The sequence below is a fragment of the Hypanus sabinus genome, chromosome 6 (genome assembly GCF_030144855.1).
Source record: "Hypanus sabinus isolate sHypSab1 chromosome 6, sHypSab1.hap1, whole genome shotgun sequence".
Classification (NCBI taxonomy): Eukaryota; Metazoa; Chordata; class Chondrichthyes; order Myliobatiformes; family Dasyatidae; genus Hypanus; species Hypanus sabinus.
This window is the reverse complement of record NC_082711.1, coordinates 89,930,292-89,947,681: the sequence shown is the minus strand read 5'-3', so window position 1 is coordinate 89,947,681 and position 17,390 is coordinate 89,930,292. Positions and strand designations below refer to the sequence as shown.

General features: G+C 38.5%; 1 protein-coding gene across 2 annotated transcripts in view; it reads right to left on the bottom strand.

Annotated features, from left to right (window-relative positions):
• glcci1a (glucocorticoid induced 1a) overlaps nucleotides 1-16,412 on the bottom strand; it is a 216,998-nt gene extending 200,586 nt beyond the window's left edge. The window contains exons 1-2 of one of the 2 annotated variants that reach the window (XM_059972598.1): nucleotides 15,710-16,412; nucleotides 8,440-8,591 (exon numbers count right to left, since the gene is read on the bottom strand). In XM_059972598.1, coding sequence (XP_059828581.1) covers nucleotides 8,440-8,591; nucleotides 15,710-16,106 — 549 coding nt within the window. In that variant the 5' untranslated portion in view covers nucleotides 16,107-16,412. The remainder of the gene's footprint in view (nucleotides 1-8,439; nucleotides 8,592-15,709) is intronic. The other variant, XM_059972597.1, reaches the window with a different exon arrangement.
• Between the last annotated feature and the right edge of the window lie 978 nt (nucleotides 16,413-17,390).

Genomic DNA, 17,390 nt, shown 5'->3' with positions numbered 1-17,390 from the left:
TAGGTTAAATGACCACTGTAAATTGCACCCCATGTACTGGCAAAGGATCTGGGGGAGGTGGGGTGGGCAGATATTCAGAGCAGAATAAAATGGGTGATGAGGGCCTTTAACTGTGTTTTATGTCCCTGCAATTCCAACTTTCCTTTAAGTAATCTCAGCAGATCAGACATTAGTGCTATATTAGTAGTCATTCATTGAAGAATGTGCTTACAAGGAAATACTGTCAACGCCAGTCAAATGAACCTGTGCATAACAAAGCTTTCTGTCTTACCTTTTTGGGCTTGATTTGTAACCTTTCTTGCCCCCATTATGCTAAGCCATTAGCTTTAAAAACAAAAATTATCAGCATCATCCCTACAGAAATTTTTAATGTGCGTGTTCCAACAAAATTAATACCGAAAGCCTGTTACTGGACTTGGAAAGGAACATCTCTGTCGACATATGGCCTACAAGACCAACTTTATCAGGATCTAAGCAAAATTTACCTCACCTTAACCAAAGCACATTGATCACATTATTTAACAACACTCTCACTGAGAATGTAAGTGATACTGTGACAATGCCCATCTTTTAAACTCAACTTAATTATGCAAGACTTCCCAGTAAATGCCTTAATAAATTGCCATGACATACACCATCAGAACACAGAATGGATTCTGACCATACGAAAATATCAGTGGCAACAATATAAGAGGCCCCAACGTCCCTGCGGGCTTTGTGAAAGGGAAAAGTGGGAGATGGCGAGGAAGTCATTAGGAATGCCATTGCACGAGTTATCCAGTTACAGCTGGTACTTACTACCAAGCTTCACACGTAAATAAAGCCACTAACATCAAATACAGAATAACGTCTTTGTTAAAAAGATAGATAGAAAAACTATGGTATGAGATAGAAACTGACAGTTGGAGAAAAAAATCTAAATTTTAACCTGATTTTCTAGGCGTGGGTTACAGGAACCCAGTGTGCCCATACAGTGTGTAACAGAGACAAAGGTGACAAACAAAATGAAGAAATGGTTGAGATAGATTACTCATTTGTAAAACTTCCTGAAAGAGTGAATAGTGAAAGAAGTTCTAACTTTGTATTTAGAATATTGTATTTACATATTTACATATTTGCATTATCATTAGAGAGCAGATGCCCCTCTTCCATCCCAATCCAACTAGGCTCAAACCATGAAACTGGTTTACTGTGGCAAATCTTCCCCATTTTGGGATCTGTAAAGATTTTAATGCCATACACTACAAGCACAGTGGGTCTTCAGTGGGAGATTGCAGAATGCAAAGATAGAAGCAGAACCATTATGATGAACCTTTCCTTGAGCAAAAACTCTCCACACCCAGGATAATCCTAGTGAACCTTCCCTGATACACCTCATGAAATAAGGAAGGCTATAATTGTTCACACACTATAAATGGTCTCACTAGTGCTTTGTCCAGTTGCAGTCACTCTTCCCTCCTTTTATACTCTAACCTCCTTGAGAAAAGACCATTCCATTGTCCTTCACTCCCGCATGCTGCATGTGTACTAACTTTCTGTATTTCATGCATAAGAACTTCCAAATCTCTCTGTGCAATTTTTTCTCCATTTAAGTCATACTTTGTTCTTTAGTTCTTCCTTACAAAATGAAGAATTCCACATTTTCCCCACATGACACTCACTTGGCCAACGCTTTCCTTTCAATTTGCCTTCCCATTTATTTTTGTGCCATTTGCAAATTTAGCTACCAAAACATCCACTTTCTTCTAAGTCAGTAGTGTACATGTTACTGTTGCAGTCACAAGCACTGATCTCTGTGGTACCCCACTGGTCACAGGTTGCTGAGTGAATAAATTACCCCCTTAACACCATTTACTTTACTTTGCCTGTCAGCCAATCTTTTATTTTGGTCAAAATATCATGAACTTGTGACTTAAACGTGTTAAGTATCATGTTGAATCCCTTCTGGGTCAACTTGATATTCCAATTTCTTAATCACACATTGGCATTTTTATTTTACATCTTATCATGCTTTTGGTACAAACTTGCCTTGAATAGTTACATAATTGATTTATTTATAAGGATGAATTTTGACAAATATAAGAATGGATCTGCTAGAGAAGATCCATAACAATATTTTATTACCATTATCATGAGCTCTTATCTTACAACTTAACTCTTGGTGGGGCACTATGTCAAATGTCTTCTGGAGATACAATTCATCTATTATTTCTCCACTATCTTCTCGGATTGAGACCACAAAACTCTTAATAAAATTGCCAAATGCATTTTCCCTTCATGTCATATTTTCCAAATATGCTCTTCTCACTTCCTTATTAACTAATATTTTCCAAAAATAAATGTTAAACTATGCACCTATCATTTATCTGCTTTGTACCTCTGTTCTTGAAGAGCGGTGCCACATGAGTACAACACCAGAATCTAAGAATTTTTGTAAGATTTTACATAATACATTCAATTTCTTAGTTGCAAGCAAGCTCTCACTCACAGTATGAGCGAGCCAAACACATAAGAATTGTCAGAATGCTCTGCATTCTTTTGTTAGCTTTAAGTTTATACAAAACAGTCTTTGGTCTTGAGTTTCAGATTTTAGATTAGTAGGTAGCTATGCAATTATATACTCTGTTAAGTTAGAATGATTGGTTCCAATGTCAATCTGGATTGTTGATCCATCACCAAATACAATTGGCCAAACTGCCAGGTACTGCAGTGTGTCATTTGCTACTGGGATTAAGTATATTTATTGGTAATCAGTATACAGCAACAGGAGAGGGGCAACTCCAGAAACATTAAACCTGATCTCAGTTCATTTCCAACTGAAGCTACCTCCCATCCCTGCCATCAATTTTACCAAAACAAAACTACCAGTTGACTTTATAAGAGGTTTTACCATTTTAATCATATTTCAACCTGCAAAAAAAAACAATTTGCCAGGAGTTAGGCATTGGAGCAAATAAAAACAAAAATGAGGACTAAATCAATGAAATGGAGAAGCTTTGCTTCTCACAAGCTGATGATCCTTGACTATAATCAGAGATCTCCATAGGAACTCCCCCACCTCATACCTAACTCCCCAAATTATTTGCAATCTCCTACAATCTTGCATCCACTTTCTCCTGACTCTTACCCCTCCCAATGGGCAATTAGCCTGTTTATCAAGCTGGATGTCAGGTGGAGAGCTTTAAACGCATTCTGCAGTTAATGTTACCAGGCCATCCAGGACATCCCAACATCCTTAATTAATGCTCTGAAATTTGTATGCTCTTTTCACTGACCAAATAGACATTTACCAACATTCAAGAGGTAAAAGGAGTGCCGAAGACGATCCAACAACAGATACTAGGTCATTCCATACACCCAGTCGTTTGCACACAGCCCCACAAAACTTTAACCATCTGCTTCAGAGTAGGATCCGGAGGCTACAGACTACTGCTGTTCCTAATTTATATGAAGCAATGAGCTCAGGAACCGTATAAAGTCCCGAGCATACTTAACCCTGAGCCACATGACCAAAACCAAACTGAATGATGACTTACTTCTGCTGCTTTCTCTTTTAAATCTGCTGTTTGTGGAAGCATGCTGTGCATAAATTAGCTGCCATACCTCTCATTTTATGACAGCGGCTACAGTTTTAAAAGCAGCTTATTGCTGTGGGGTAATCTGGAAGGATAAATGCTGAAAGTCCATATCTAGAGTCCTGGATGTTTCTACTTCTACAGCTGTAAAGGTTAACCATGTAAAACTATTAATTGATAGCTATCACAATTGTATTCATTCATCACCAAGGCTGTTTTTGAAGAGGAAGAAACTAGACAAGAAACAACGTGCCTTACATCTACATGCAACATTCTTATTGGAGTCTTCCTTTATAGGTTTCACAAGCTATCCCTTAAGTTAACATGCAAATTCAATAATGAATTCAGAATGCATTTTATTCATCCTTAAAAATAAACTTGGATTTCACAGACAATTAAAAAAGTAAAGCTGCAACATTATATGTTGTGGTTTTAAAATTATGCCATAAGTGGTTTAACATGCAAAATTGCCAATTAGGGGCAAGTTGTATTTTATACACCGGTGCTCAGTGTTCATTTGATTGGTTCAGATTTTCACTACATTATAAAAGTCAAGAATGTGTGAATAGAATGGAAAAAGAAAGCAAATAAAAACACAAAGAGAAACAAAAATCATAGGAAGATTACAAAATAAGACAGCAAATGAAGACATACGACACCTTCACTGGGTTTGAAGAGGCTGTAGTAGTCTGTGACAAGAGAACCTCATTGTTGAGCCTACAACCATAATTATAAAAGTTTTAAGCTAAATGAGCCACAGCATCTAGGTGGGAAGATGTGTACATCAGTACAGTTCTTCACTAACACACACAAAATGTTAGAGGAACTCAGCAGGCCAGGCTGACGCTATGAAGAGGTATAAACAGTCAACATTTCAATCCTGATGAAAGGGCTAAGCCCAAAAACATCGACTGTTTATCCTTCTCCATAGACCTGCTGAGTTCGTCCAGCATTTGCAGAATCTCATGTTCATGATTCCTCACTAACAGGGTTCTGCACAAATCCAATTTATAGATTTGTACTGTCTGAATAAACCCTTCTCTTCCAGGTATTCAAACATCAAGAATACAATTAATTTGCTTCCATCTCAAGTGACAGACATGACTGGCAAGTACTGGCAAGCCTCCATTCTTGCTTTATTCTTTATGGATAATCAAAGCAGTTTCCAGTATATCTGAACGACTTACTTCTGATTAAAACAGCAGAGTGTGATCTTTTGTCAAGTGGGTAACTAGCTCCTTTGTGTCTGCTCTCAATGGCTCCACAAGAGTGACAGTCTCAGAACATTGGCTTGAAAACAAGAGGGATCTAGTATCAGGAATGGAAGAACTGAGAAATCAGGGCCTCAAGCTGCGACAAAATTTAGTCCCTGGCCTATGAAGCAATCAGAAGTCAGAGGGGCATTTATGAGGCAACAAATATGGCACATCAGTAACTCAGGTTGGTGACTAAAAACTAGTTTTTTTTTTTAAATTGGCATGATTTAGTACTGAATACCAAAGCCTTCTCAATAAGAAACAGGATGTGGTCAGTCATAAATCCTCCAGGAGGTCAAGTATATCCATATAATGGCATGCAAGATATGTCTTAATTAACAAGACTATAACAGACCCAACTTTAGAGACCAATGCCAAACAAGGCTGCTTTTTCACCCTAATGCTTTCCCAAACCTTCTCACGTCAATGCTACCTTGAATCTTTAGCAAATATCCCACACAAATGGAATTCACAATCCATGTCACCTCACTTCCAGAACCAAGGTCACAATAGGAAACTGGCAACGCTTGTTTTTCAGCACTCCTTCACTGATTAGAAATGGGGCTTACACTTAATATCCACAAGCCATGCACCCAAACAGTCAAGTTACAATGCCAATTAAAGGTTGATAACAAGGTCCCATTATCATGGAAGTCATTCCTCAGTGAAGTTAAACATAGAAGAAACTCACAATTACCTTCAGTGCAACAGCACGGCATTTGGCCGACTGAAGAAAGGAGAGCTCTAAGATCAGCTTTAAAACCATGCAAAACCAAACTTTCGAGGTGCTTCGGCACAAATGACCTACGAAAGTCCAATTAAAAATCTCAGTAGTGGCATCTAGACCTCTGCTTCATATTAGATGCTACCGTGCATGCCCAGGACTCTTGACATGCCACACACTTAGATAGGCTGGAATTAAAAATAGTGTGGTTTGCAGAGCCCATCAACCCCCAGTTTTCACACTAACTTGCATCATGTTGTGCTTAAAAATATGGAGGGATATATTAGTTTCGATGCATCCAACATTTCATGGCACTAGTGCCAATCACATTTTCCTCAAATCCACCTTGCGAACTTCCCATATGAATACAGTAATATCAACAAAAGGTGTACTCAACTGCAAAAGTACAAATTACAAGCCTCAGAGCCAGAGATATGAAACTTTCAATTCACCAAGCTGCATTAGATTCAAATCTCTTCCTCAGGACAAGAAAGACATTCAGCCACAAATTCATTCTCTTACCTTTGACAATGATACAGTAAAATTTAGTAAGTTTAAAAAAATAGTTTCAGGTTAGCATCAAATCAGTCTACAAGTTTGTCTTACAGACTATGGAGAAAAACACTTCACAGTCTATTTCACTACACTTCACACCACAATTGATTTTTTTTAAATCTAAACGTTAGGTGGGCATTCAGGCAAGGAAAATTTTTCAGGAACATTGCAAAAGTAAAATCTAATTTAATATTTTTCATAGGACAACTTGAAATGCAATTTCTGAAATGTATTCAAACATAATGGAAATTTCCCAAACAATTTTGACATCAATTAAAAAAAAAGAAAATTGCTTTTTGTAAATAGGATCTTTTAACCAAGGACATATTGGAACAAATCGCTCCTTTAATAATCTAGACACTTACAGGTTCTCATCTGCAAGCAAGCAGAATCTGTTTCAAGGAGTTTAGAACAACAATTTGTCAATTTCGGTTGCAATACTACAGAAACCAATTGTTAACATCATAAAAACACATTATAGAAGTGGTAATGACTACTTCTATTTGATCCAATTATGGAATCCAAGTACTATTTACAAGCTGCTGCAGATATCAACTCTTTATAGTGGTCAAAGGCCCAAAAATCCATTCCAGTGGAAAGAATATCCTTGCAACCAGTATCAAAAGGTTTTCTGCTGCAGACCTCAAATGTTCCTCCAGTTAAAAGGGACTTCCTAAATTTAAACAATTAAAAAGCACTTTGAGGCTGTTTATCTAAATTATTTAAAGATCAGAAATTGTGGGACAACCAGAACTGGAAGATGAATGAATATGATTTACCCACAAAAATAACAGCAGTCTGATAACTGAACTACTCTTGTGCAGGACAAACCAAAATCCTAGTCTAGCCTTGTGGGCAAACCCATTCCTCAACAAGGGCACAATTGATTCAGGCCTGGCAGGCTTCCAACATGGACTCTCCAGTGTACTGGGTCTACTGGAGAGCAAAAAAACCAGGAACACAATCTCAAACACCACCACCACCATTGAAATAAGACAATGGTATTGCTTGATATGAATAAAGTTCATCTCCAAAGGGCCTCGACTAAATTGAGTTAAGGCTCAAGACAAAATTCAAATAGATCCTTGTCTGATCTGCAGCCCTTAAAGCATAATGCCAGACTGAGTTATAAATGTAACCCTCAAGTTCTGTCAGCTGTGTAAGTCTAGGGAAGACAATCTCTGGCCCCACCAAACGTATGAGATTGAGGTGCAAAACCTCCTGTTTGTGTGGATACTGCATGATGTGTCACCCTGTTACAAATCGTACCATGAAATAACAGACAGTGCACCATATCCAATTAAACAACTTCAGCTTCATAATTCTTAATTTGACTAAAGGGTTAACTCAACATCAGAGCACTGCCACTCATCTAACAACTGAGAGGTCTGCTCCACCCAAGTTTCATCCTCCTCTTCCCCTTCGGGAGTGGGCTTCGTTCCTGAGAACAGGATTTCCAGGACTTTGAACCTGGGCATTTTTCCATTTATTCACCAGAGAGGTAAGGGCAGATACTAACTCAAAATTCTCACTCTTCACTGGGGGACGGGGACTGAATAGACATTCCAAATCAGACCACTCCCTTCCCTTCACTAAGCAGAAACGAGAGAACCTTGTCTTTGAAGTCTCTAGCTATGGGAGACTTGACTTGTGATTCGGCCTGCTCCCCTATGCTCATCTCCTCCTGGAAAGTGTGGACAGTCCACAGTCCCCACCTCCCCGGGGCCCCAGCAGTACCAGGCAGTTCCACTGCCGTTACGTCAGCGCCAGTCTGAACTAAAACAAAATCTGCGCCTGCCATTTTATCAAATCTCCGCCCCACAATCGTAACACAAGCACACGCACATATATATGAGAGAGAGAGAACACATGCACACACACATACTGCTGCAAAAAGAGGAACACAAAAAATATACATAGTTTTAAAATTACTTTCAAAAATAAAATCCCAACAAGATTATATTTCAACAGACCTCATAATAAAAAGCAAAGTTTTTTCCAGAGGGCATAGTAGCTGAATTAGGCCATTCGGCCCCGAAGGCTGCTCCACTATTCCTTCATATCTGATTTATTATCCCTCTCTGCAACACAAAACCTGCAAACACTCATATGTCACAACATAGCAATTCTTATTTCCTTTGGACCTGATGCTTTCCCACAGCAGCCTGCATTTACTGACTGAGGACAAGTAGCGCTGCAAGAACAGGCATTTTAAAAAATAAGCACCAATTAATGATGGAATCTGACAACAAATTGTGGTCAAAGAACAGATATAAAATTATATAACAAAGTACATCACAATAAAAACTGAAATGAATTTTCACTTTACCTGTGTAGATTTATCTTTCATGGATGAAGAATAATGCATATGGGGATCACGTGGCCACTGTCCTGTGAGATATGGTCCTGTTATAGTGTCTAAGGATGAAGTGCGTCGAATGGTACTTGAGGTTCTCATCTGTTGTGATTTGGACCTTTCAACTGTGGAAAATGAAATGAGACTGGATGTTATATAGTTCTTATCATTATCAAAACAATCCCTTACAAGAAAAAAGGAATAAAAGTGCAAAACTGCACAAAAACCCTTCTTTAAAAATTAGTGTTTAAAGAAACCTCACAACATTAAATGCATTCATCAATATCCAGTTACTCTTCCATGGCTACAAGACTGGATCACAGAGCGTGCACCCTCATTTTAAAAAGCCTCTAGTATATTTCTCTCCATGGGAGCACAGACTATTTTAAGTTAAGATGAAACAAGATAAACCACAGTGGATCCCTAGTCACCATTCTGAACTTCAATATGCATTCTCCGATAAACCTCCAAATTAAATGTCCAGAATAACCACAACCTCTATCTTTGTTTGACAGCAGCTTCACACAGAATCTTATTTTTTGGTCATTCCATGACAGGCTACACGATACTCTTTTACAGAAGAGAATGTGCCCTGCGGGCTTTCATTAAATCCTGGGGTCTGCAGTCCATGCCAACCTACTAGAGTGCTTAGAATTTGAATGTTATTCAAATTATTGGCACTCAAGGAGTTATAAGGTGAAACCCCCTTTAGTATGTTTCTGCTAGGTTGCAGAGGAGGACAAGTGTTCAGATTGTAATCTTGTTCCAAAAGCAACTTGGTTGAAAGAGAACAATTTTCTTTTTTTAAAAAAAATGATTCACTTTGAAACTGTGATACGTCATCATTCAGCAATTGAAAATGGACTTTCTTGCATTTATATTTAGCAACATGGATCTCTTCATAAACAACTTACAGTATATTGGCATTCTGAATAGGCAATGCAAATGGTACAACATAACAACTATTTAGTCAAATAGAACAGCTTCTGATAAAAGGTTTTAGTATCCAAGCTTTCTACACAAGATTACGTCTCCAATATACTACAGGAAAGAAGTGCTCGGGCAGGTTGACATGAATTAATGAGGCTGCGCTTTCCATTCAATGGAGAATGACGGGCACAAACTTTCAAAGGAGCCCCCAGTAGCTTTTTTAATTAGTTCATGTGGCTATTGCTGTATGGATCATTCAATGTGCCTATACAGCAATAACTAGTGTGTTAACCTCTACTAATAGAAATGCACCACAACTCTGCCTTCCAATGAGCTGAGCAAAAACTGCTATAATAATCTGGGCAAATCACTGACCATAAAGTCACAAAAACTTTTCACAGAGAAAACTTAAATCAATAATGTCCAACATAATGGAGATGCTACAAAAAAAACCAAGGGCTTAATCATTTTAACCAAGAAAGAGTGACTGATAACAGCAAACAGAGAACTCTCATCATTCAGTTTGTCCCCCTGCCCCCAACATCCATTATTCAGATGTTAATGGACATAATCTTTAAGGATTACACTGTTAGCGTCCAGGGTAGATAAATACAGTATTGACATTACTTCCATCATGTTAGTTCTAGTGACGCCGCCAGCAGCAGGCCTCACACGACAGGGCAGCACATTTACACATGGCTGGAGATCATTTCACAAAGAAAAACAAAGCAGCAAAACCCATGTGGTGCACTGAGCTCCAGTGTGCTTTGCCATAGAACAGGCTTCTAATAGGGAATAAGGATCAAACAACTGGGCAGCACATTCAGACAAAGCCTCAGATCATTTCAGGAGTATTAAAAAAAAGACATTGATGCCGTACTGCTATACTCCTATGTGGGGAGTGAAATGGGCCCACATTTACAGGTTTCCGTGTGGTGAATTGCTGCTGTCTACCAGGATCTCAGTAATGTGGAAATTAGATGGAAAGGAGGATTAAAAGAAAGAAAATACTTTCAAAAATTAAAACATTACTCCAAGCAATGCTTATACCTCTACTTAAAAGCCAAAAATATAACAGCAGTGAAATAAATTTGGCTTCAATTCACCCTTTTGAAAATAATGCAAACTCAAATAGACAATATTTTTCTCCCAAACCAGAAAATGATTTCCTCACTCATCAATAACATACAATAATGACAGGTATGCAGCACTCTTAAATACAGAAATCAAAGGATGCTTTAGTCCCATCCGTTTGTGAGCCCATGCAAGCAAGAGAACTGTAGGTATTATCATCCCTCAAGAAAGTAATTTGATATTTCTTCCACAGTCAAAAACATCCCCATACCAGTTCTTAGTTTGAACATCAGTTAAGCCTAGAATTAGAAAGTGTCAATAGTCTAGGCTTAGCAATAAAATTTACAGAGGATATTTTTAAATGGAAATACAATTAATCATTAACATTTTACTTCAACAAAATCAGTTACCAAGGTACTCTGTGTTTTAAGTTCATATATCACACTGTAATATCTACACAAAAATGTTAGCAGAAATTACATGTTGTGAAAAGTGCCACTTTGCAGGCTGTAGTACAAAAAATACCAATTTAAATTAATTTTCTCATTATTTATCAGTGAACAATATGAAATCCTGATGACTCAAAAACTGAAATGATTGCGTAGCCGATTCCCAACCAACTTAGTAAAACAAAATGAAAACAGGAAAAAGCAGAGAATTTTGGAGCATTAAAACCTTTAACCTGAAATGCTACAACTCTGACTTGCTTTTCAGTGCTTCAGCATTTTCTAGGTTTTGTTAAAGTGATCCAAAATGCTCAGTTGAAGCCTAACTTGATTTTCAGAGCTCAAATGGGCAGCTGCATTAAATGGAACATCAAATGCAAGGAATTATTTCATCTTGGTTACTAATGGAAAAGGAAAATAACTCAAAAAAATCCAACTTTCCTACCTGAAGTGGACCTTCTAACTGTGGAGAAGAATACCCTGGACTCTATATACTGTACCCTCAGATCTCATAAAAGTTTCATTTAAATAGCTCTCCCTGGGATATTATTAATTGTGAACGTCTTTAAGCAATAATCAAAACTTCTATCCTAGAGCAATGAACTACTAGGTCATTCAGATTTTAGTTTTAATTGGCACTTAAACCAAAAATTTCTTAAGAGTAGTGAGAATATGAAGCCTATTAATTTATCTACACAAACCCATGTGCAGATGTGCAGCATGAAATCAAAGACAGTAAGAGAAGATTTTTTAAAGCTGACTGAAATGCAGAAAACAATTTGTTCAGCACTATGTGCCTAGACATTTGCAGCACTGCCAGACACCACGCTGAAGAAGATCAAAAATGTAACCTGCTGACAATGATATAGAGCTATTGCATTAAAAACACTAGACTACATGTTAAAAATTACACATAAAATGACCAATGAAATCGGTCTAGCTGGGATATCCTATGCATCTTATCTCAAAATGTGCAAGATCAAGGTACAGTGCAATGTGGTAGAATAGTAAGTATTTTCAACTGCAAGATGTTTAAACTGCTTACTTAGGTAATCTACAATTCTCAATATTGTATATGAGATCTAACAGTTTTCAAAGAAATGACTTTAAATCGACAATTTGCTGTAAAATATGTTTTAAAATTAACAATTATAAATAAGAAACTCAAGAGGCTAGTGTAAACAGGTGATGAATGAATGAAGAATCTTGACGAACAGATGAGAATACAGGTACACATGCACATGAACAGATGCTATTTTGCCAAGTCAGTTCTACCATGCAATTAGTCAATGGAAATTGGTGCTTGCCCACTTTTGATCTGCATCACAACAAATTCATACCCAACAAAATACTTCTGATCACAGTCTTGAAAACGTCAGCAGATCCAGCATTCACCAATACAGAATGCAGTACTCATGATGAACTGGAATGGCAGAAAAGCCTTGATGAATTGAAAGGTCAATTCCTTTTGCCACATTCCTTAGCTCCAGATCTTTCACTTAATATGCACTTACACCCCTAGGTGTCTCTATTCATCCACATCCTTTATCTTTCCACTTTAGTATTTTCTCCAATTCCCTGTTTTAGGCCTACCAATCTCTTGAGGCTTTTCCTGGCCAGAGAAGATCAAAAATAAAGATCCGGAGAAGTTTGCTTTAATGAACAGTTTTGGAGCTCAAGTTGTTTTGTGTTACACACAACAGAAACAACTGCATAAGGGGAAATCTAATCAATAATATCTGAAACACAGCAAGACTCACTCAGTACACATATTAGTCTGGAATACACCAACAGACAGCTGGCAGCAATGGTCTAGGCCCAATAGTCTATTGCAATACTGTAAACTTTGACAGCACTATGGACAATACAACCAAATTTCAATTAGAGTATTTAATGGTTACAAAGAATAGGAATTATTTCTCCAATGGTGTTCAGGCTGACACAACAGAAAAAAAACTATAAATACAATAACCAGAATGGAAAAAATATTTATATTTACCCAATGAAATAATTACTAGAAATAGCTGACAAGACTGGATCTCCATTCTACTAACATTAAGAGCTTTTGATATTTAAATATTGTAACAGCTGAATTCTGCCAAAAACTTAATACCCTAAAATATAGATTTGATGGTAAAGTTTTAATCCAAAATTAGCTTTAATTGTTAACATAAATATTTTAAAGCAAACATTTGAATTCTAAAGTGGTTATTTTAACCAATCTTAATTACAAAATTGCAGACTCAAGTCCTATACCAGACAAAGAATCTCAAAGATCTATGGGATGAAATAACATATAGAATTACACCTCCTCCTCCTCCTCCTCCCAGAAACTATACTTCCTCCAACAGCTCCACTCAAAGTCCTTTTTAAAAAATACTTCTGGATTATTGATATCCACCTCCCCCAAAGCACAATTTTCAATCCAAATATGATTTAAAATTTAATCACCCAAATTTGTTTACCATTTAGCATTACATTTTTAATATTTAATCACATACACTGGTTTCACTGGTATACATTATTATGGCCAACTATCATCTGGACCATTTAGTCTAGCTCTTGCAAAGTTATTTACAACTGTTGGAATGCTTTCTGAAATAAAATAGTCTTACAATTGACAGTCTGGAGGTCACACACACAAGGAGACCCATCTTTTTATTTGTATATATGAGATCAAGGTCACTATCATTAAACATAACAAATAACGTACAGAAAGACTGATGCAACAGTGAATCAATGTTTGGGAGTTATTTTTGTTTGGTGGGGGGGGGGGTATGGAATTATTGCGTACTCACTTTGCACATTAGAGAAAAACATCAAGAGATCTGGACCAACTGATTTAATGCCCGAACCATGGAAACCAGGTCAGAGAGCAAACATTTTGTAAACAACAAATGCGAACAACTCACCGATTTTGTACGTTAAATCTCCTTATCTGATGATCAGTGGAGGGCAAGGGAAATGCGCCCGCCGACCGTGATCTTATTTTTCGGGTACGCAAGCGAAAATTGATTTCATATTTTAATTAAAATGCAATGATTAATATTTTTCCTGAATAAATTCTGCAAGTACTTGCATTTCGTACAAGTTGGATGCTCTATGCCTTAGCAGAGTCCCCGTATTGCCCTTTGCTACGGCCCCTGAATGAATTAAAATACCACAATCCCTTCGTCCATGTGTTACTGTCTGAATGCCAAGTGCATTCGGCAGCTCTGCATAAAGCAACCCACTCTCCAGCAATGAATGTCATTATCGTTCTTTAAAAAAATACTCTCCCCCACCTTAAGTGAATAGATTGGGAAAGCCTTAAATTATTAAATTCGTATTCGGAATTGCTTCTTAAATCACGTAGGATTAAAACGACAGTTTTAATTTCATTCACGTTTTTCTTCGCCAACTCCCCCACCCCTCCAAGTTTCAGAATGTGATCCTATACAAGTAAACGAAAACCCTTGGTAATTGTGCATTGGTGCCATTAGCGCAGTTATCTCGTAAACGACAAACGCCAGGGGGGAAAAAGGTGACATTTTAATCTGGCGATCAAAGTAAATACATAATAGGATGAAATCTGATCTCGATCAAGTTTTGCTGGATGGGTTGCGCCATAACAATTCGATACGGGAAAAAAACGTTCCGATGAGTTTTTTTCTATACACTATCGTATCTCAAGTTCAAAATACAAAACGGTGGGTATCGGCCATGAATTTATATTTATAACAATTCTGCCAATTACAAGATCATAAATGTTCTATTAATGATGTACATCTCAGATTCACAATTGCCTAATTGCATTCTTATTTTATGTAAATTATTCCTTACTTAACCTTATTAATTACCGGCTAAGCATGTTTCTATGTGGAGGGAAAGCTCTCTTTAGTGTGATCAAAGAATATTGGGCAACGCTAACGTTTATAGAAATAGTGCATATACTTCATTGCAAACAGAGGATAAATTAGGCAGCTTCTCATTTTGGTCCCTCCTCAGTGATGCAATGACCCTCAATTTGACTTCTGCTTCATAATAGCATTTCTCAACTTTAGAGACCGAAAGCGGAATCTGAAATCCGGATTTCACAACAGAATATTTGAAAAAATATTAAAGTGCTACAAATTGCCATTCGGATTATTGCATCGCGACATCCTTAACAATGTGGTGAATGGTATTTTACTAACTTAACTGAAATATGCTCCCTACGTCTTATTTTAAACAATGCAGACAACCAAAAGCTTACTTCATCTCTCGTTCGCGAGTTTAACAAAAAATTGTACATGTCCTTTACTGCCGCCATTCCAATTTGTCTTCTTTCAGGCATTGATAATCTGGGAAATCTGACACAATAGGTTAAATCCTGAAGGGAAAAAATAACATCCTTCAGGGCACATGCCCTTGTTTATAAAAGCAGACACAGAACCTCACAAAATGTCGTTTTAAGTCCGTTTCTGCATCGACATAAACATCGCCATAAACATCGCCAAACCCTGCAGCTATCTTTCCGTACTCTCCTCACGAAGAAATTACACATAATTGCGATTTATTACGTTTGAAACAGTACCGGGTCCAGTCGTTGAAATGTTCTTGTGCAGCACGGTACACGATTTATTTGTCTACTTTTACTGAACAGTTAGAAAAACATTCCTATTACCCCTGTCTATTTTAATCTCCACATAGTTGTACTAAAATACACTTAAAAGCGCAAAATCAATATCTGTAAACAAATTTGAAGGGGAAAAATAGCTTACAAATAATTGCATTGCTTTAATTTAGTCTGTTTATCTGGCTTTCCTCTGTACCTTTATAAACAGGAGAGCCGGGGCTCCTCTCAGGTGAGCTCCTGCTGTCAGGAGACCTTCTGTGCCTCATGCGGCCGTCGGCGGCGGCGGCAGCTGCAGTCGGAGCCCAGAGCGAGGACGTGGGTGACGAGGTCGGGGAAAGTTTCTGTCCATTGGGGGTGGTGGATGTGGCCGCTGTTGAGGTCGAGATGGTTGCAGTGGTTGTCGATGCTGACGCCGCCGCCGGTGAGCAGCTGCCGCCGCCGCCGCCGCTGTTGCAGGAGGAGGAAGAGCGGGTCGGGCTGTTATTGCCTTGTCTCAGCTGGAAGGGCACGGTGGCCCTGATGGGCTGCAGGCGGTTCGAAGTAGGCGATCCATTGCGCCGCACTCTTTGAGACGCTGGTTGTGTGGACGACATGGCGAAATCCTTTAATACAGGACTGTTTTAAAAATATACAAAATGTTGGTTTTTCTAAAAATAATGCCGAATGTCTTCACTCCGCGTACGTTGGGTGCTCGGGAATATTTTTGTTACTGTCACAAATGGTGCTATTTTAGGGGAAAATGACCCTTTTTGCCTGAATCGGTCCGGTTCCAGGTTGCTGCTTGTTAAAGTGACTCCAGTTAATCCACTTCTCACTCATTCGCGTTGCTGTCCTCAGCCAAGCTCCCAAGAAACGACAACCAGAAGCAGCCCGGGACCGATTATTGACAGCTTCCGCACCAATCAGACTCGCCGCATCCTCCTCCAGCAAGGCGGGGCGGGACATGATCGACACTGATGTTCTCCTATCGGAGCAAGGACCGGATGGGCCGCTCCATTCGATTGGCTACTTTGCTCGTCGTCTCACCCACTTCCTGCAATAATTGTCAGCATCATTCTCCCAGTCGAGAGACTGGAGCACCACAATCCTCCTCTGCTACTTGCTATTCGCGCAGCATTGGGGCGGGCCGGCGGTCTGATTGACAGCTCCTTCATTCAATCACCTGTCCGAGTCCTGAGGCGAGTTCGCTGCGTTGGCAGTGCGCGAGCTGAGACGCGCACGTGATTGGCAGCTACACTCAACTTGTCCTCACAGTGCAAGGTTAGCTCGCTGCTGGGGCTCTCGTTTCTCATTGGTTGTAGCTCAGCTGATTACAGGATATTTACTTTTTTTTTGCATTATAACAATATTGAAATAGTTAACTTTTAAGCGAGAAGAGTCATTCACCCCCTCGCTTCCTAGAATGTATTAAAATTGTTTGGCTCCGTGGACTTAGCATTAGAGCTTAAAACAACCCCTTACCTTTGTGCATAAATCTCGCCAAACCCAGCTGTGAAATTGTGTATTATTGTTCCACTTGACTTTTATTTGTATTGGATATCGCGATACTCCTTCAAATTACAAAACTGAAACCCCAACATATGTTGGTCACGCTTTTATGAAAATGGCGGGGCACACAATTGAAAGCTTCTGTCGCTCGGTATGTTCGAATTTAGCTCCTCAGAAGCAGCCCGTTTAAATTATAACATTAAATTACCAATCTCGTTTAATAAAATGGGTGAGATCGAGCAAGAATAAAATACAATAGAAATAACAACTCGTATTATTCCCAAGCATAACCGTCCATTTAATGCTATTGACCCCTTAATTTGGATTTTTTTTCCCATTGCAGAATAGAACCCAATTTCGCTGGAATTGAGAACGTCAAGGGGCAGATT